Raw genomic sequence first — 20,811 nt, 5'->3', positions numbered from 1 at the left:
GCATAAATCTCTGAATCAGTTTTGTATAAAATGTATGTTAGTTAGAAGGAACCCATCTAAACTACTTTGCAGAGTTTTATTCTGCACTGAACATATGATATCCTTGTTGCTGCAATCATTATACCAATATATGCCCAGTATTATGATGAATATACTGAAAAAAACAGTTGAACTGTTATGACCTCCCCATCAAAAATAACTTTCCAACTATTGAATTATAACAGTTCAATATATGGATCATAATGTTCCTTGGGGGAAAAATCATTACATTTATAACTGTGCATGCACTGGTTAAATTTATGATAGTATCAGATTTTCCAATAATCAAATTATTTGATGTTTCCTGTCCTGTGTATGTTTCCTTTCTGACAAATTGAATCTACACCTTCTAAACTTCAATGACTTTCTTTGTTTCAATAAAAGCCAGCAGTCCATTAGTATTAATCCATGGTGGAATAGCTAGGCTTAGCACTAAATGTAATAATAGTGGCATGAATCTCCATCCTGTATTCCAGCCTTTCTGTGTCAGCATGAAATCAACCTTCTAGTTTTATCCAGTCCCTTAGTTTAGCATGTTGTTGGTCCTGAACCTCTACTTCTACTTGTGTTGCAACCATTGCTGTGTTCATTACCACGGAATATATTCACAGACCAAGCCACTGGCAGTCCAAGGAGCCTACAACAATGGAGACCCGTCCCAGGTAAATGCTGTTTTATTGGTTATTTAAAATATTTATATACTGTCCATATGTTTCCAATGTGCTTTACAAAAATGAGATACAGATAAAGAAAAAGTAAAAGAATCATATGGGAGAATGATGTGATTTTATGAAATGCTTCATGAAGTAAATAAAAATAATGGTGGAAAAATAAAATGGTGATTGCTTGGTACTGAATAGATAATAATGGTAGTTTCATAGTATATGGTGTACTACTTCCAGCAAACTGCACTGATAAATTAGTATATTAGAATACTAAAGCTCTGATAAGTGGCTTTTACTAGAAAAGCAAACAAAGCTATTATGAAGGAATTCCAATGATTCCTATGTATCAAATATGCATCCCGTTAATCACAAAGATAAGGTTCAAATTGTTGTGTCTCTTGTGACATTGTGATGCCATGATCTAGAAGCCACTTTCTTTGGACAGAAGGGATGATGTCCAACTGACTTTTGGTGCTCATATGATCTAAGAGCAAGTTCTTAATCTGTGATCACATAAGATCTTGCTCTCATATATTTTCTGCAAAGAGACTTTTTAAAGTGAAGTTGTTCCAAACAAATGGTATACCATAGCTGAGATTATATAGATGGAACACACACAAGTCATTCAGACTTTGAAAACCTTTCGTAAATGATAAATACAATAATAGGATTTCTGTAAACATTACAATGTTCTTTAGGCAAAAAAATGACTTTTTATATCTATGTTGGTGAAATCTTGATTCTTTCAAGTAAAAACTTGTGGGACTTAAAATACAAAAAACTGAGAATTACTGCCTTAGTTCTGCTAGTTGTACCTCCGAGCTAAGGACATCTGGAGAAGAGCTTTCAAATATGACTTCATTACCTGGATAAATTAGTATATAGGAGGTATTCCTTTAGATACTTGAGTCCTATTCTATTTTGTAGTTTATTGAATACATGCAAATATTCAAGCGCAACAGGAATGATCAAGCTAGATGAAAGAAGATGAGGTATTCTCAGTGAAAATATCAGTAGGCAATGGATCTTTGATAGCTCCAATGAATCTAGTTGATTGAGTTTCTTCTATATTGAAATATATAACAAGCAACTGTTGACCCAGTTACAGTGTTTTATGCATTTTACTGAATATATACTCCCAGTATATAGTGCTATGATATAAGCCTTGGTTTACAAACCATAGTGGCTGGGTTCGCACAACACCTCCCCCACACACACACACACATCACTGTAAATCCTTTTTTGAAAGAAATGTCTGAATGTACTCTAAAAGATTAATACAAATCCGTGTCCTTCAAAGAGTCACCGGTCTTTGAAGATGAACTTACTGATATTCCTATGCATTCCCCCTATGGTTTTTGTTGTTGTTGTTGTTGTTGTTAATTCTTGGGCTGAAAGTCATGCTATATCCTAGTCTACAGTATATAAAACATTTTGGTAATCGTTTTTTGAGGTCAAGAGGTACATGGGGCCAAAACTAAGTGGTAGGTAGGTCTAGAAGAACAAAACTGAGAAGGTTAACATCTCTCCTCCCTAAGAAATATCATGTCAACTGCTTTTCTGCAATTAAGGAGTAGATTGTAGCTCCCTTATTTTAGGGAACCCTAGTGAATACAAGAGAGTCTTCTGGTGAATAAAATTTACTTCCTTCTGTCTGCTTCTTCCACTGCAAGGATGTGTTCTTTCCACAGGTTCCTGCCGTAGATCCTGATGACAGCGGTCGTATCTCCATCACTTTTTTCCGGCTTTTCAGGGTCCTAAGGCTGGTAAAATTGCTGAGTCGAGGAGAAGGCATTAGAAATTTACTCTGGACATTTATCAAGTCCTTCCAGGTAAGTACATCTTACTGGATGCAAAAGCTCATATCCAAGTGAAGGAAGAATCCTGGAAATTGGGAATGGGCTGGGTGAAGTGGAAACAAATATAGTACTTAAATACTTTCCAATCCATAGCTGATCTATAGTTGTGGATAACCTCAGATTCTTCTCTACTTTATCCCCAGGCACTACCTCATGTGGCCTTGCTGATAGTAATGTTGTTCTTCATCTATGCTGTGATTGGTATGCAGGTAAGCAATGCAAAAATAAATGCTTGCATTACCTCAATGGACAATCCCCTCCTTAAATCCCTGTTATAGATCATCTAAATCAGGGTGTCAAACTCATGTTATCATGACGGCATCTCGTGGTATATTGGGACTTTTTTCCCTTCGCTAAATGAGATGCTAAATAAGGACTCCTAGCATAATTCATTGGAGGATTGCAAGCACAATTTTACTTTCCTGAAAAATTCAAAGAAAATGGATGTTTCCAGGCATGGTTTTTACCACAAATGGAACCCCTCAAGGGGCACAGGTGTCATTATATTCTTACAGCACTCTCTTGGTTTTTACTGCTTTTTCTTTCTCTTTTCATCTTACTATTAAAAATATTGCTATTTGTTAATATTAATATTTTTAACATTAAAAAATATTGTTATAGTAGTTAGCGACTACTTCACCTTTAACAACAACAACAACACAAGAGCATGCAATAGATACAAACTAAATGTAAATCGCTCCAAACTAGACTGCAGAAAATACAATTTTAGAATAGAGTGATCAACACCTGGAATTCACTACTGGACTCTGTTGTTTCTTCCCCCAATCCCAAAATCTTCAACCTTACATTATCTACAATAGACCTCTCCCCTTTTCTAAGAGGTCTGTAAGGGGCGTGCATAAGTGCACCTTTGTGCCTACCGTTCCTGTCCTAATGTCTTTTTATCTTTTCTATCTCTACTTTAATACTTATATTATGTTAAACATACTGCAATACAATACTATTTTTGTATGACAAAATAAATGTGTCTGGCAGAGGTCGCCCTTTGGGGCCGAGAAGGAATCTTTGGCAGTCTGGAAGCTTTATTTCAGATTGTTTTTTTCGCCTTCTCCATCCTGGTCAGGTGTGAGGTTTTAATGGGTTAGGGGGTGTATCGGTTGTAAATAGGTTGATTGAATTTTCTTTATTTGGTCACTATTGGCAAAAACGGGGTGGAAAGGGTGTCAGTTGCAACCGTGTGTTCTCCCTTGGGCATCTGTTGAAAGGTGATGGGCTCCTTCGTCTCACAACTCATGCCTCCTCCACGGACGGAGTGGTGAGAGGGAGGAGCACTTGGGGCTCATCTACGTCATTTCCAGTTCCGGGTCATGGAGGTGAGCCCTCCCACATGCTGGGCGTGGCTTCAATTTGGGTGAAGGCGGGGCTCGCTTCACCCTTACCAAGCAAGGAGTTCGCCCATTGGTTGCCCAAGTATGTTTTGTTCAGGATTTTCACCCCATTTAGCACCCTCTGCAGGTCTATTACTGTAATCAATAAAGTGACCCATTTTTCATTCAGCTCTTGTGTTCGAGTTTCATTCCCTGTCCGACGCAATAAATAAACAAACAAACAAGTAAATAAATAAATGTTGGAAAAAGTGGACTGGGTGTTTAAGGCAGGAAGATGGCAAAAGAAGCCCTCTCCGCCTCATTTAAATAGCTCAGGTAGAATCCAGTATGAGCAAAGCTAATAAGGGAATGGTCATAGATAAGCCTCTGATAACAGCATGTTCATTTATAGATGTTTGGGAAAATTGCACTGGTAGATGGAACTCAAATAAACCGGAACAACAACTTTCAGACTTTCCCACAAGCAGTGTTGATGCTATTCAGGTTGGTATCATTTAAGCTTATTTGGTTTATAGCTGTGGGCTCACATTATATTGAAAAGCCTTCCTTCCTTTTTTATTGGTGGCATCGCCTATCTTTTAAGATCCAAAAAGTACATCTATCATCTTCAAAAACATAATTCTACGTCCAGGTTGATGATAAAGTTAGCATATACGTGTGATTTAAATATGATGTTTGAATAAAACGATTCCTGATTTAAGGGATTAATTTTCAACAGTATGATTTCTTACACTTTTCAATGCCACTGACCCAGCCAAATGCATACTTTGGTTTTCCAGTGTTCTGTAGTGGTGAACCTGCCAATTGGTGGGGAAAAAATAATGTAATGATTCAAATAACAACTGTTCCCAATATATTGGGAGGAATGGGGAGTAATCTCAGCAGTAGTTAAAGCACTAGACTAGAACCAGGAGACTGTGACTACTACCGTAGTTCTGCCTTAGGTTTGAAAGCCAGCTGTGTAACTTTGGACTAGTCACCATCTCTTTAGCCCAACTCCACAGAGTTGTGATTGTGGAGAAAATAGGAGGAAGGCATATTATGTTTGTTTGCTATTCTGAGTTTTCTATAAAAATAATAAAGGAAGGAGACAGACAGATAGAGATAGATAGAGATAGAGATAGATAGATGTCAGATGTTATATAATAGGTACAATTATCCCAGCTATCCTTGTGTTATTCTTTTTTCAATGACTTCTAAAACATTTGACCAATGAATAAGTAAATGAGAACTGCTATTGGAAAGGGTAGTGTGTATGAATGTGATTATAATTCCTGCAGCTCAATCTAAAAATAAAATTCTGAATGATACTATGTACTTTAATGACATCCATGAATTATTTTTATAATTCTTCTGGATTAGGTTCATGTATCATATTATGCCTTGCCTTAATTTCCCTTTTTATCTAGGTGTGCCACGGGTGAAGCCTGGCAGGAGGTCTTATTAGGTGCCAGCTATGGCAAGTTATGTGACCCAGAGTCTGATTATGCTCCTGGAGAAGAATATACCTGTGGCTCAGGCTTCGCTTATTTCTATTTTGTGAGCTTTTACATGCTGTGTGCATTCCTGGTATGTTTTTCCCCTTTCCTTCTTTCTCACATCAAGCTCTTATATTGTGTGCATCCAATATATATTTGCAATATAAAGATAAATGGGATATCATCAGAACAGGAACTAAATGTAACAGGTGGAGTTCATTCAGTTATTGAGTTATTCACAATTGAGGGGAAAAATATTTGGACATGAATAGAAAGGATTTATACAGGCTTTTTAGTCCATGTTGGCAGCTTTCTCGGTGAAATTGGTTAAGAGATAATGGAGCTGGCTGCCGCTAAGAGTTCAGGCCAATTAACATTCCTGAGCTAAGATAAGGTCCATCAGTCCCAAACACACTTACAGAACTCCAGGGTTTTTCTTCTTTCTCAGACAGCTGCAACTGTGCTCAACAGATTTCAAAGAATAACTACAGTTGCCCAGGAAGGCATTTCTGGAACTCATAATTCAAAACCTTCATCATACAAATGTTGAAACTCCACAGCTCATTACCCAGAAATCCTTACTTTTATACTGTATGGGTGTGGTTACTGATCCCCAGAGCTAAAAATGACTAGACTTCTCTCATAAACTTATTGTTTGAACTTTTCCCCATAAAACTTTGCCTGTCTGCTTCTAAACCTTCCAACGCGGGTATCTAATAGGGGCTACTGATCCCCCAGGTCTTCATCCCCTTCTGAGTCAAGGGAGACCATCATTGGGGTTTCTACAGTCTCTGGAGTTTCCTCAGGGTCTAACTCTCCCTCAGTCTCTGATTCAGCTGGCAAGAACGCCGGCCTAGGGTACCAAGACAGCCCCGATTCATCCTCCTCAGAGTCTGTGACTAGTTGGCCAGGTCGTGGACCACTCATAACATGACATAGGCATTGTCCATTATTTCTGGGTTTCATTCTGTTTCAAGAGCTACAAAAACAATTGGACCAGAGGTAGAATAATATATTTGCAGATCATGGCAGCTATTGCTACTGTCTTTCTCAAACTACTTCTGAGACGTGAGAAACAAAGGCTATTTCTCTCCCTGGCTGCCCCAGCCACTGTACATAGCTCATTTGATTAAAAATGATGGCAGGCTGTTAAGATGCTTTCATAAATTAGTGTTAGGAACTGCTGACCACTAGTCTCTAGAGCTGTTCATGGTCTATAATCCTCAACTTCACTGAAATGTAAACTTGACTAAACTGACCATGGAACCAGGGAATATTAGGTCACAGATATCAAGATTAATCGATTTCCTTTGGTTGTGAAGGACAATTAGAGGCCAATTCTGGAGTAGAAAAAAAAAGGAGTGAAGTTTGCTTGCCTTCATTCCTTTTATAAAGCTGAAGGAGATTAGCAAAGCCTTGCTTCTGTCTATTTTATTAGTTCAAATAATGTTCACAATAACAATGGCGGTTAGACTTATATACCGCTTTATAGTGCTTTACAGATTTACAAAGGCAGCATATTGCCTCCAATAATTTGGCTCTTCATTTTACCGAATGGAAAGCTGAGTCAACCTTGAACCAGGATCAAACTCCTGGCAGTAAACAGAGTTAGCCTGCAGTACTGCATTCTAACCACTATGCCACCACGATTCTTAATGTTGCCCCATAGCGGATTTCACATTTGTTTGAATTTTCTCAGATGTCCAGCAGGGGTGGGTTCTAACTTACCACCTCCTCCTGCACTGCAAGGCTGCGTGCACATTTTGTGCTGCGTGGCCGCACCGCACATGCACATGTGCAGTGCCAAAAATTTGCAGTTTTTCCAAAAAATCTGGAAACAAGGTGATGGTGCATGCTTAGTGCCAAAACCTAAGCTTCTGCACATGTGCAGAAAAATAAAACAGCAAAAAAATCCCCCAAAATATAAGATTTTTATATCCATCCAGATACATCCAGATGCATGAAAGTCAGAATTTATGGAAATATTGTTTTATTGCCTTGAGAAAATCACCTAGTTAGTTTTTAAAGAGTTAAATACTGTGAATCCCTCTGATGCCAAAGAAAATCTCTTGATGATGCTTAGGCTCTATTGTCTCCTGTCATCTGTCACCTAAAATATGTCAATGCATTTCTCCCTAGATTATCAATCTCTTTGTTGCTGTCATCATGGATAATTTTGACTACCTCACACGGGATTGGTCCATCTTAGGTCCCCACCACCTGGATGAATTCAAAAAAATCTGGGCAGAATATGATCCCGAAGCCACGTGAGAATGTTTCTATTGTTAGAGTGCAGTGAACAGCTCCACTTAAAATTAAAAGCAAGCTCGGTGATTTGGTTTTTTTAACTGTTATCTAGAATTAGCATATTCATTTATGCACCTACAGATCAGAGGTGGGTTCCTACCGGTTTGGACCGGTTCTATAGAACCGTTTGTAACGGTGGCCTGGGTCACTGGAACTGGCAGCGACCCAGCCCTGCCATGCCCCTGAGCTGTTTTTTGCTTCTACGCACGCATTTGTTTATGATGAAGTGCTAAGAATGCTGAAAACATTTTACTGCTTGAGGCACACATGAGATTGTCCTTCTCCAAATATGTATCTTAAATAGTAACTATTTCAACATGGGATAGTGACTTCCATTATTATTATTATTATTATTATTATTATTATTATTATTATTATTATTTAAATATATTAAAGGGTTAAATAAGGTCCAGGAGGGAAGTGTTTTTAATAGGAAAGTGAACACAAGAACAAGGGGACACAATCTGAAGTTAGTTGGGGGAAAGATCAAAAGCAACATGAGAAAATATTATTTTACTGAAAGAGTAGTAGATCCTTGGAACAAACTTCCAGCAGACGTGGTAGATAAATCCACAGTAACTGAATTTAAACATGCCTGGGATAAACATATATCCATCCTAAGATAAAATACAGAAAATAGTATAAGGGCAGACTAGATGGACCATGGGGTCTTTTTCTGCCGTCAGACTTCTATATTTCTATGTTTCTATTATTATTATTATTAATTAGATTTGTATGCCGCCCCTCTCCGTAGACTCGGGGCGGCTTACAGTAATGATAAAAACAATATATAATGACAAATCTAATAGTTAGAATCTAAAATAACAATAATACATTTAAAAAGTCTAAAAAACAAGAAACCCCAATATATAAAAACATACATACAGTCATATCATACACAAAAACCTACATAGGCAGGGGGAGATGTTTCAGTTCCCCCACGCTTGATGACAGCGTAAAAGCCTGACTGTAATACAGCGACAGCGTAAAAGCCAGACAGCGTAATACAACAAGCTAGCGTAAAAGCCTGACTGTATAAATCTGTCCTCCGTGGAGGATCAAACAGAAGGCTGTCACTACTACTCCCAATGCCTTAATATGTAGGATTGTCTGGCTTTTCTTGATGTTAGCCCATCTTGCAAGGAAACTGAGATTTGTCATCATCTTCCGTTGAAAGTTAAGATTTCGAACTCATGTTTTAATAGTGATATGAAGACACTGACTGGGGCACGTGTGGGTTCCTGCTGGTTCGAACCGGATCTCCCGAACTGGTAGCGACCCGCTGGTGATGTCACGATGGCATCACAGATCCAGTTCGGTCGGTGCCAGTTTTTAATTTTTTTCTGATTTTTTTACTGTTTTGAAGTTTTTTCCCCTGCTGCTGCTTGAAAAGGGGCCCTCCTGCCCATCCCTTTATTCCTTCACCCAAAACACAGCTGATCTGCTTGTCAGCTGTGTTTTGGGCTGATTAGAGTTACAGAGCATGCGCTGAAGCAGAATTCTACAGGGATGTTCATGCGCGTGCAAGTGGAGAAGGCATGGGCGAAACGTCGCGATGCAAACCAGTGACAAAGAAAACTGGAACCCACCCCTGGACTGGGGCAACCTGTTACACTAAATTATTCCTTGTTTAGCTGCGATTTACTGACTAAATCACTATTGGCTTGATTCATATCATATGCAAGCCTTAAACTCTGGTCTGCAAACTGTAATAACTGGATTTGTATAGAACAACCTATGTTATGGCTTTGTGATTTGTGCAAACCAAATAATGATCTTTCTCAATCTGTTTATATGGTTTTATTTACATTTAAGAATACAAGAATGTAAGAAAAGCCATGCTGAATCGGGCCAAAGCCCGTCGAGTCCAGCATTCTGTGTCACACAGTGGCCCACTGATTGTACATGGGGGTCTTGAGCAGAAAGAGAAGGCAAAACCCTCCCTTTCCCTTGACCCCCAACAAATGTTACTCAAGGGAATCCTGCCTGCCTCAACCAACATAGTGGCGGCACCCGTTTCCATAATCACTGATACACTTGGCATCCATGAATCTGTCTAATCCTGTCTTGAAGCTATCCAGGCTGACAGCTGTCACGACCTCTTCTGGAAGTGAATTCCATAAACCAATGATCCTCTGGATTAAGAAATACAGTAGTACCTCTAGATACGAGCTGCTCCACATGCGAGTATTCCAAGATACGAGCCACGAGGGGAGAGAAATTTCTTTTCGAGACCCGAGCTCAAATGCGGGATACGAGCCGAGCGTCCACTAGGTGGCGCAAGAATCCTTGCTTCTGGTTATCTCGGAGGGGAAAAACAAAGTCTAAAGCCATTTGTTCCAGATACAAGTTGTTTCACATACAAGCTCCCTTCTGGAACGAATTAAACTCATATCTAGAGGTACTACTGTATTTCTCTTTATTTTTCCTCACTTTCTTAACTATGAGCTTTAGGGAGTGCCCCCTCATTCTTTTCTATCCCATGTATGATTTTATACATATGCCTTCTTTCAAGGCATTACAATCAGGCCTCACAAATCTGATTTCACAATCAGATTTGTAAAGAATGTCAATCTACAAGTCTTGAAAAGAATTGACAGATTCTTGGACTTTGCATAGCTAATTTCCCAGTTTTGATTTGCTCCACAGGGAAAATTACCTGCTTCAGGTCATGGATGATGCTAGCCGATCAAAAACATAAAATCAAAATGTGTGCTGATTCACTTTGATTTTTTAAAAAATGCCAAAGGGCCATTAAATTGTGGCCTCTGTCTTCTGAAATAGGGATCAAAGTTCTATTTTTGCATCAGATGTATAAAATATGACTATGTTTGGTTTTTCCTCAGGGGCCGAATTAAGCATCTAGATGTGGTAACTCTGCTGAGACGAATCCAGCCTCCCCTGGGATTTGGAAAATTTTGTCCACACCGTGTGGCTTGCAAGGTAATTGGCCAACAGACAATGTTTCCTTATCAGTGCTATGTGGAACCCCATCTCATTTTTGTTCTGTTACCCAAAATGGCACTGTAGTCCCCATAGGAAAGACTGGTCTTCCATTTTGTTTCTTGGTGCCAACTAAGTAATAAATATTAAAATGAGGAAAGCTCCAGCACCAGTCCCAAAGCTCAGAAGACAGAACCTTTGGTCCTGATGACTGACCCAGATTATTAAAATGTGTTTGTATATGTAAAAACTGCAATCACATATTATACACGTAAGATTTTAGATTGTAATGAAATGAATAGGCTTACTTTAAAACTTAAAGATAAAGAAGAGTGTGATTAGCAAAAGATTTGGGGAAAGTTTTATGAATGGTTGGAAACTAAAAATAATTGAGAAGTAATTTTCTTAATTACTTTTGAAGGAATGCATGATGATTTAATTTAAATTTATTAAAGACCCGGATGACGAAATAAGGATTGGTGTTAGCAATGGATAAAGGATTAACACAGAGATGAAAGGACTAAATTAGATATTAAGATGTTTATGAAAAAAGGGAATATAAGGGATTAGATTTTATAATATTGCTATCTGTAGATGAAATGTGTCTCGTGTGTAGTTAATTTCAATTAATTTAGCAAAGAAGAGGATGAAAAGTATACATTAAAAGCATTATTAGCATTTTCTCTCTCTGAATGTTTAACGTATCAAAGAAATATCATTTATTATCATTTTAGGCACTGATTCTGTGTTTTTTTTACTGCTCATGTTGTTTTTACTGTATGTTGGAGAAAAAATAAAGAAAATTTTATACCCCTCCAAAAAAACCCCATATCATATAAAACTAGGATTTTATTTTTACCATGGTTTCTTGAGTGAATTAAAAGCAAATTAGATTGTTAAATAGTACTACAGTATGTATAAATACAGCCATCGTGTTTTATCTTTCTGGCATATATTTTTGTGTGTTTTGCAGCGCCTAGTGGGCATGAATATGCCACTGAACAACGATGGCACAGTTACTTTCAATGCCACACTCTTTGCTCTGGTGAGAACTGCTCTCAAGATCAAGACAGAAGGTAAGAGTGGAAACTGCCAATGTTATGTCATGAATAATTTCACTGCATTTTCTCGTTATTATTTCATGAATGGGAAAGAACATTAATCACCTTATATTGCCAATAGAAAAATAGCTGACACTAAAATCCATTACTGCACAATTACATAAGGCCAACAGTAGATGCTGTAAATCAATAATAATTAATACCTTTCTAGAGCATTTAATCACAAGACCTCAACGAGTCAAGACTTCATCTGTCGTAAATTACAATAAGTAGTTTCAGTAGGGATCTGAGCCAATACACTGCTCCTAGAGCTGTAGAACTTTAAAGAGCCTGAGCAAAAAACAAACACTAGCAACTTCTTCCATGACTGGGATTATAGAAGATTTGAACCACCCTAGTTTTAAAATGATTTTTAGTTGCAGCCTTATTTAAGTAAAATAAGCCACCCAATGCCATCGGACATCGGATGGCCTCTAAATTTATCTATTTGTTTATTTGTTTGTTTGTTTGTTTGTTTATGTATTTATGTATTTATGTATTTATTTATGTATTTATTTATGTATTTATTTATGTATTTATTTATGTATTTAAGTATGTATGTATGTATGTATGTATTTATTTATTTATTTATTCCAATACACAATGAGGGTTTTAGTGGGTATATATCTATATACACATAGTAAAATACATGATGAAGGTTATAGAGGAGATACTCATAGTAAAATATATCTAAGAAATAATAGAAAAGAAGATATAGTAATACAGTAGAACATATAAATGAAAGAATAGAAGAAGAGATATAGGAATAGAAGAAAGGTATAGGAGATATAAGAGAGCAATAGGACAGGGGACGGAAGACACTCTAGTGCACTTGTACTCGCCCCTTACTGACCTCTTAGGAATCTGGATAGGTCAACCATAGATAATCTAAGGGTAAAGTGTTGGGGGTTTGGGGATGACACTATGGAGTCCGGTAATGAGTTCCATGCTTCGACAACTCAGTTACTGAAGTCATATTTTTTACAGTCAAGTTTGGAGTGCTTAATATGAAGTTTAAATCTGTTGTGTGCTCTTGTGTTGTTGCGGTTGAAGCTGAAGTAGTCGCCGACAGGCAGGACATTGCAGCATATGATCTTGTGGGCAATACTTATATCTTGTTTAAGGCTCCTTAGTTCTAAACTTTCTAGGCCCAGGATTGAAAGTCTAGTCTCATAGGGTATTCTATTTCAAGTGGAGGAGTGAAGGGCTCTTCTCGTGAAGTATCTTTGGACATTTTCAAGGGTGTTAATGTCTGAGATGCGATATTTAGATAAATGAAGATGTATTTATTACACAATCAATCATGAAAGAGCCCCACACTAGTGGCAGAGAAGATACAGGGTTTGCAATGCTTCTATAAACTAAGGTTTGGATATCATTATTAGTAAATACAAACCAGAGTTAGCCATAACAAAGGACTTTGGGACTTTATCTGCATTTTGAGTCATGTAATTCTGGTTTGAAAGAGGACTTTCTAGCCCTCTTTCTAGCACGTATACAGAATGATAAAGGTTTTTCTATCTCTATTTATCAAGGTTTTTCAAGTTCTATCTTTCATGGTGTAGGTAGAGTCTCCTGCTTGGGCAGAGGGTTGGCCTGGTTGGCCTACAAGGTCCCTTCCAACTCTATTGTTCTGGTTTGATTTGGTTAAGGCTATAGTTGAACTCTGAATGCTAAGTTATGTACTGGTATAAATCATTTTGTATGATGGATGCTTTGTAGGCAACTTTGAGAAAGCCAATGAAGAACTCAGGATGATTATTAAAAAAATCTGGAAGAGAACCAGCATGAAGCTTTTAGATCAAGTCATTCCACCAATTGGAGGTGAGTCCTCAGACTATCAACAGACTTTTGATCTCCATTGCCATTTCTAGTGCTTGGGAAGAAGCTTTTAATAAATTCTCTTAATAAATTATTTTAATAAATTTAATGTTCAGAAAGTAGCTTGGTCATGAATTCATACATACCGTGCATCTCTTGCATAATTACAATGCCTTAATTTGTATATTAAGCCGCCACGAGTCTGCGGAGAGGGACGGCATACAAATCCAAATAATAATAATAATAATAATAATAATAATAATAATAATAATAATATATTCTTCTAGATGATGAAGTTACTGTGGGAAAGTTTTATGCTACTTTCCTCATCCAGGAGCACTTCAGAAAATTTATCAAGCGCCAGGAAGAATATTATGGATATCGACCTAAGAAAAATGCTATTGAAATCCAGGTAAATGGGAAACTGATATGAGAAAATGCTGCATAGTTTCACAACTTCTTAAGAAGCAGAAATATTTCAACCTACAGAGGAGTGAAAGTCAAAGTTTCTCTGTTCTGGAACTGGACTTAAATTTTTATCCTAGAATATGGTTATGAATTATGTGCATTCTTAGAAAAATATGTTTAAGATCCATATACTTGGATCTTGAGAAGTGTGTTATGATTTCTTATAAAAAATCTATCTTGTTTCCTCTAATTGCTTATAATCAAGTCTTTCTTCAACAGTATATGTTTGCTCTGGTCTGAAATTGACTCTCCTTTATGCGACATGTACTATACAGTATGTGTGAATCTTGCAAACCTGAGCAAAGTGTTAGGTATCATAGTATTCTTCATTCCCCGTCACCTACACGGAGAAGGAATAAGCTGTAAAACAATTTCACTTTACTCCAAACTTTTGATTTATGGTTTTATATATATAGCCAATCTGTCTTTAAAGAAGTTCTTGAATTTGTGTTTGGCATGTTTAGCAATGGATTTAGAACAGGATTAAGCAACCTAGATGCTTAGATATCAACTCAAATTATCCCTTAACTGATATGAATAATGCAATGGGACTGGTACAGCTATTAGGAAACCAGAAAAAAAAACCAGACAGCAGCAAAGAAATAGTATTTCAGACCGATGATGCTACATTGTAAAGAGCCTTAAAAATAATAACCAACATAACTGGCTTTCAAGCCAAGAATTGGTGTTATTCTGCAGTGGTGTGATTGTCCTGTCAGCATTGAATTACTGCTTTCTACTCCAATTGCTTTCTATCTAGTTGAATCATGTTCAAAAGCAGCAGCAACATGCTGGTTGCATTACATTTGTCCAACTGAGAGGTGATAAGGAGAACAAGATTGAGAGGAGAAAGTTAATAATTCTTGGAGGATATAGAGCAGTGATGGTGAATCTTTTTTTCTTAGGGTCCCAAAAGCATATATATGCACTATCATGTACACACAAGTGTCCACACCTATAATTCAATGCCCGTGTGTGCATGACACTTACCCATGCTGCCCCACCCCATGCATGTGTGCAAAACATCCCCACTCCCCCATTTCCCAACTTCCAGTGGGACAGGTAGGTCCATTTTTTGCCCTCCCCAGTCTCCAGAAGCTTTCTTGGAGCCCTGAAGCCTGATGAAAAGGCCCTCCTGGAGGCCAAAAACACCCTCCCAGAGCCTCCGTCCAAGCCGAAAATCGGCTGGCCTGCGTGCACATGTGTGCTAGAACTGAGCTAGGGCAACAGCTCACATTCCAGCTGATATGGCTCTGCCTGCCACCTGTGGCACACGTGCCATAGGTTTGCCTGCACTGGTATCTGCTCCATCCCTTTCCCATTTTGTTATGAATGGCCCCTTCCAATGCTAAAGGATTCCACCTCACTTCTCACAAGGCTGGCCTAAGGACCATTGAAGAGGAAACTGCTCCTGAGATCAAAAGAGCAATCTCTGGGGATCTGACTGCAGAAGAGGAACTTGAAAGAGCCATGGTGGAGGCAGCAATGGAAGAAGGCATCTACAGGGTGAGTATAAATACAGAAAGTATTAATTATATGGCAGGTATAAGAAGAGATCTATTCTTTAATTAAAAAGAATTGCAGTAAACTATCTTCAAATTGCAGTAAACTGTACAGTGGTACCTCTACTTACGAGCTTAATTCATTCCATGACCAGGTTCTTAAGTAGAAAAGTAGAAAAATTACTTTCCCCAATGGGGAAAGTAATTTTTTCCCATTGGAATCAATGTAAAAGCAAATAATGTGTGTGATTGGGGAAACCATAGGGAGGGTGGAGGCCCTGTTTCCTCCCAGGAGATTCCTAGAGAGGCCTCATGGAGGCTTCTCCCTGCCTTTTCCGGCCCTGTTTCCTCCCAGGAGATTCCTAAAAAGGCCCCATAGAGGCTTCTCCCCACCTTTTCCGGCCCTGTTTCCTCCCAGGAGATTCCTAGAGAGGCCCCATGGAGGCTTCTCCCTACCTTTTCTGGCCCTGTTTCCTCCAAGGAGATTCCTAAAAAGGCCCCATAGAGGCTTCTCCCTGCCCTTTCCGGCCCTGTTTCCTCCCAGGAGATTCCTGGAGAGGCCCCATGGAGGCTTCTCCCTGCCTTTTCCTGCCCTGTTTCCTCCAAGGAGATTCCTAAAAAGGCCCCATAGAGGCTTCCCCCACCTTTTCCGGCCCTGTTTCCTCCCAGGAGATTCCTAGAGAGGCCCCATGGAGGCTTCTCCCTGCCTTTTCCAGTTGCAGTTTCGGAGGGTCGGGTTTTTAAGTGGAAAATGGTTCTTGAGAAGAGGGGAAAAATCTTGAACACCCAGTTTTTATCTAGAAAAGTTAGTAAGTAGAGGCGTTCTTAGGTAGGGGTATCACTGTATTTTTGCTGCGGTGACCTATGCTTTCTTACAGATCATTCCCTCTTTCACTTTTGCCTTCCTCCCCACATTAAAATCAGTCATTGCCCAGAACATATACAGTTATAAGTATCAGAATTACAAAGGACAGAAGGACCTTTGTTCTCCTCACTATTTTCTAAATTACTACTGGTAGTTTTTAAAATTCCTATTTAAAAATGCATTCATCATTCTGAAGAATAAAGAAGAGAGGGCTTCGTGCTGTAAGCATTCCTTCTGAGCTAAATGAATATCATTTTTGCAAAATGATCAGATGCATGCATAGCTATCAGTACATAACAGAGGTTTAGTAAACATACCTAACCTGCACACCTCTTGTGTATGGATTCCTAACATGCACATCCTCCTTTGAAGCTAATAGAAAAAAGCACCATTTTTCTGCATCAACTTCATTTCTGGTTACACTAAAATATGATCAACAAAGAAAATCCTGACATAAATTTAAATGAATATTAAAGTGTACTGCATTATATTTTATTAGCAGTGCAATTTGAAATTCGGAAGGATCATCAAAGATCTCTGAATAAATTCTTCATAAGTCCCTACTGGTCATATTGATATTGAGGTTTAGAATACATAATTCTACTTTTATTGATTCATAAGCTTTGTAGATCAGCTGTTGAGACCATTAAAAAGCCACACAAAATCATAAAGAAATTTAACAAATTGTTTACTTCAATTTTATCTCCTAAGATAACCTTTCTTTCTCTGCTATGGCTGCAATTGCATAATTTAAAGTCATCATCATCCAATCCTATATTTTGAAAGATCTGACACAGACATAAAGGAGGGTAAAGGTAATTCTGTAAATTCTGAAACACACTTTGTTCAATCACTCATATCAAAGTTGGAGAACGTTTTGATTTTCCTTGCAGGGATCTTAATGTGAAGTTAACTATTGCTGTTAAATTCTTCATTTGCACTTTTCACACACATCTGGTCTCTTTGCTCTAAATATAGTTTTTCTATATTGGCTAAATGAAAATTCCAAGAAGCTTCAAAGTATAAAATTGAAACCTGTGTCTCCCCATAAGGCTGCTCTCCTACCACAGCACTGCATCGTTTCTCAGAAATGGGCAGAAAGAAAATACTCCAAGCAGTGTTCCCTCTAATTTTTTTGTGGGGTGGGCGGAAAAGTATAGTATTGAGTGGCAGTCCCTTCAGGACTGGGCGGCACAGAAATAATAAAAAATAATAATAATAAAAATAATAGAAAGTTTAGAACTAAGACGCCTTAAACAAGATCTAAGTATTGCCCACAAGATCATATGCTGCAACGTCCTGCCTGTCGGCGACTACTTCAGCTTCAACCACAACAACACAAGAGCACACAACAGATTTAAACTTAATATTAACCGCTCCAAACTTGACTGTAAAAAATATGACTTCAGTAACAGAGTTGTCGAAGCGTGGAACTCATTACCGGACTCCATAGTGTCATCCCCAAACCCCCAACACTTTACCCTTAGATTATCTACGGTTGACCTATCCAGATTCCTAAGAGGTCAGTAAGGGGCGAGTACAAGTGCACTAGAGTGCCTTCCGTCCCCTGTCCTATTACTCTCCTATATATCCTATATCTCTTCTTCTATTCTTTCATGATATACTCTATTCCTATATATATATGTGTGTATGTATATGTATGTATGTATGTATGTATGTATATGTATATGTATGTGTATATGTATGTATATATATATTCTATTCCTATATATTCTATTCCTATATCTTCTTTTCTATTCTTTCTTAGATATATTTTACTATGAGTATCTCCTCTATAACCTTCATCATGTATTTTACTATGTGTATATTGATATATACGCACTAAAACCCTCATTGTGTATTGGACAAAATAAATAAATAAATAAATAAAAATAAATAAATAAATAAATAAATAAATGAATGAATGAACGAACGAACGAACAAACAAACAAACAAACAAACAAAAAACCCAACCTGTTTTGCCTCCGAGAATTTCAAAATAAAATACTGTACTGTGTGTCTATAACAGTGAGCTCATAATAGGGCAACTCTATCAATATCAAAATGCCACTTAAATAGTTGAGCTAGTTTCAAACTAGATTTTGATTTTCTTTCTCTCTTCCTTACTCCCATTCTTTTTCTTTCTCTTTTCCTTCCTCTCTTTTTTCTATCTGTTTCTCTTCCTCTCTTCCTCTCTCTCTCCTTCCCTCTCACTCTTTCCCTCTCGGCTTCTGGGCAGGTTTGGAAAACTCTGAGTTGATGATGATTTCTAAGTGAGCGATTGCTCACTGCTCAGCTTAGAGGGAACTATGACTCCAAGTACTAAGTATAATATTTAATCCATCCCAAGCTGTCCTCTTAGAAATTCATTCTTGATCAAACAATAATGAAATGGGTCTGAACAAGCAACTTTTCTTTTAATCATTTTAATTATACCATGGAAGTTGTTTCTTGTTGAGGCCAACAACAGATGCCTACAAAGTGATAGGGGGGGAAAATATACACAATTTGTGAATCTCAACAAGTTTTGTATTATGCTAAAAAAAATTCCAAGCAGCAAATTTAAAAGTGACTATGACTCTTCAAAAGTTCAGCAAGGTGGAAGGTATACTTGGAATCCCTTGACTTTATTCTAAAATTTTGCTCAAAATTGTTCTCCATTACTGCTCACCACAATAATAATTTTAAAACAATAAGTTAAACTTTCAGGCAGTAAAATAGTGTGAGGGAAAAGAGTTAATCTCTCTCCCTCTCTGTGTATGTGTGCGTGTATGTGTAGCATATTATTGCTGATAATGAAAATGAAGGGAGACTAGTATAGATCTATTTCAAGCTATTTAGCTGTCATCAGCCAGTCATACCCTTATTGGGATTTGAACCTGGGCAGTCTGCCTATAAGGGAGTGGCTTTTAACCTCTAGGCCAGTGTTTCCCAACCTTGGCAACTTGAAGATATTTGGACTTCAACTCCCAGAATTCCCCAGCCAGCAAACGCTGGCTGGGGAATTCTGGGAGTTGAAGTCCAAATATCTTCAAGTTGCCAAGGTTGGGAAACACTGCTCTAGGCCACAGGTTCTCCTCCTGTTTCAGCTTGTATCAGGGAAGAGTTATATATGTTTTTTTCTGTCGAGTCACCCTGGTACTGTATATACCCAAATATGAGAGGGAGCATACTATTTCCTTCTTGCCTCTCAGCCCCTCCAGGCAGGAGTGGGCTACTGCCCAGATGGGAAAGAACGCAATGAGGTAGCGAAAATGGAGCTCCACCCCAGGGCACCCAATTTGCACAAAAAGATGTTAAAAGAACATACAGGATGTCCGGTATAAGCCACGCCCACAATGTGGAAGTAAATATTTTGGTAGACCTTCACTGCCTCCAGGGGTCATCCAGGAAGTTAATTTTATAGCCGGCAAATTATATTCTATATGTGTAACATACACTGCTCAAAAAAATAAAAATAAAAGGAACACTTAAACAACACAATAAATCAAATAAATCCAATAAATAAATCCACAATAAATCACAATAAATCCAAGTAAATCAAATTTCTATGAAATCAAACTGTCCACTTAGGAAGCAACACTGGTTGACAATCAATTTCACATGCTGTTGTGCACATTCAACTTCGTACGGAACAAAGTATTCAATGAGACTATTTCATTCATTCAGATCTAGGATGTGTGATTTGATTGCTCCCTTTATTTTTTGAGCAGTATATTTTTGCTGATAATGAAAATGAAATAGATCGATACTAGTCTCCCTTCATTTTCATTATCAGCAAAAATACGTTGCGCGCATGCACACACACATTTGTTTTCGCCAAGTATGTATTAGATAACAGATATGAGTATAAACATGATTATGGATGTATGAAATGGCTATGAATAAAATAGAATATTAGGACAGGGACAGTAGACATGCTGGTGCGCTTATGCACATCCCTTAAAAAAACACCGCTGAGAATGCAGGCATCAATCCCGCTACCTGTCACATGCTAAGTGAGTGCTCTACCATTTGAGCTAATCCCAATTTCAGTTCTCTGCTGCTGAAAGACAAAATGGCTTTAGGAAAAGCAAGGTAACCACCTTTTCTCTTTCTCCCTTAAATCCAGAGAACGGGGGGCTTGTTTGGCCAGGTTGAAAACTTCATCGAGCCCAGCAGCCCCCTTCCACCACACGTGGCAAGCCAAAGACCTCTGCAGTTCACTGAGATGGGTAGTGAAGAATTAGATTCCCCAGTATTTATTGAGGACTTTCCACCCACAAGAGGCACCAATGTGAACAACAGCAACAGTAATACTAATAACAACGCAACAATACGGTAAGAACTAAAGTTGAAATTAAAAAACGGGAACAGTTAGGATCAGGATCCAAAATTGGATCCAAAGTAACATTCCTTTCAAGATATTACTCTGG

General features: G+C 38.0%; 1 protein-coding gene across 1 annotated transcript in view; it reads left to right on the top strand.

Annotated features, from left to right (window-relative positions):
- CACNA1S (calcium voltage-gated channel subunit alpha1 S) overlaps positions 1 to 20,811 on the top strand; it is a 107,314-nt gene that overhangs the window by 71,107 nt on the left and 15,396 nt on the right. The window contains exons 30-40 of the mRNA XM_070748865.1: positions 2,396 to 2,536; positions 2,707 to 2,772; positions 4,304 to 4,395; positions 5,322 to 5,481; positions 7,530 to 7,657; positions 10,544 to 10,640; positions 11,614 to 11,716; positions 13,463 to 13,564; positions 13,849 to 13,973; positions 15,407 to 15,535; positions 20,508 to 20,716. Of these exons, the coding sequence (XP_070604966.1) occupies positions 2,396 to 2,536; positions 2,707 to 2,772; positions 4,304 to 4,395; positions 5,322 to 5,481; positions 7,530 to 7,657; positions 10,544 to 10,640; positions 11,614 to 11,716; positions 13,463 to 13,564; positions 13,849 to 13,973; positions 15,407 to 15,535; positions 20,508 to 20,716 (1,352 nt within the window). The remainder of the gene's footprint in view (positions 1 to 2,395; positions 2,537 to 2,706; positions 2,773 to 4,303; positions 4,396 to 5,321; positions 5,482 to 7,529; positions 7,658 to 10,543; positions 10,641 to 11,613; positions 11,717 to 13,462; positions 13,565 to 13,848; positions 13,974 to 15,406; positions 15,536 to 20,507; positions 20,717 to 20,811) is intronic.

The sequence above is a fragment of the Erythrolamprus reginae genome, chromosome 3 (assembly GCF_031021105.1).
Source record: "Erythrolamprus reginae isolate rEryReg1 chromosome 3, rEryReg1.hap1, whole genome shotgun sequence".
NCBI classification, from domain to species: Eukaryota; Metazoa; Chordata; class Lepidosauria; order Squamata; family Dipsadidae; genus Erythrolamprus; species Erythrolamprus reginae.
The sequence above is the reverse complement of the archived record's forward strand: the minus strand, read 5'-3'. Positions and strand labels throughout refer to the sequence as shown.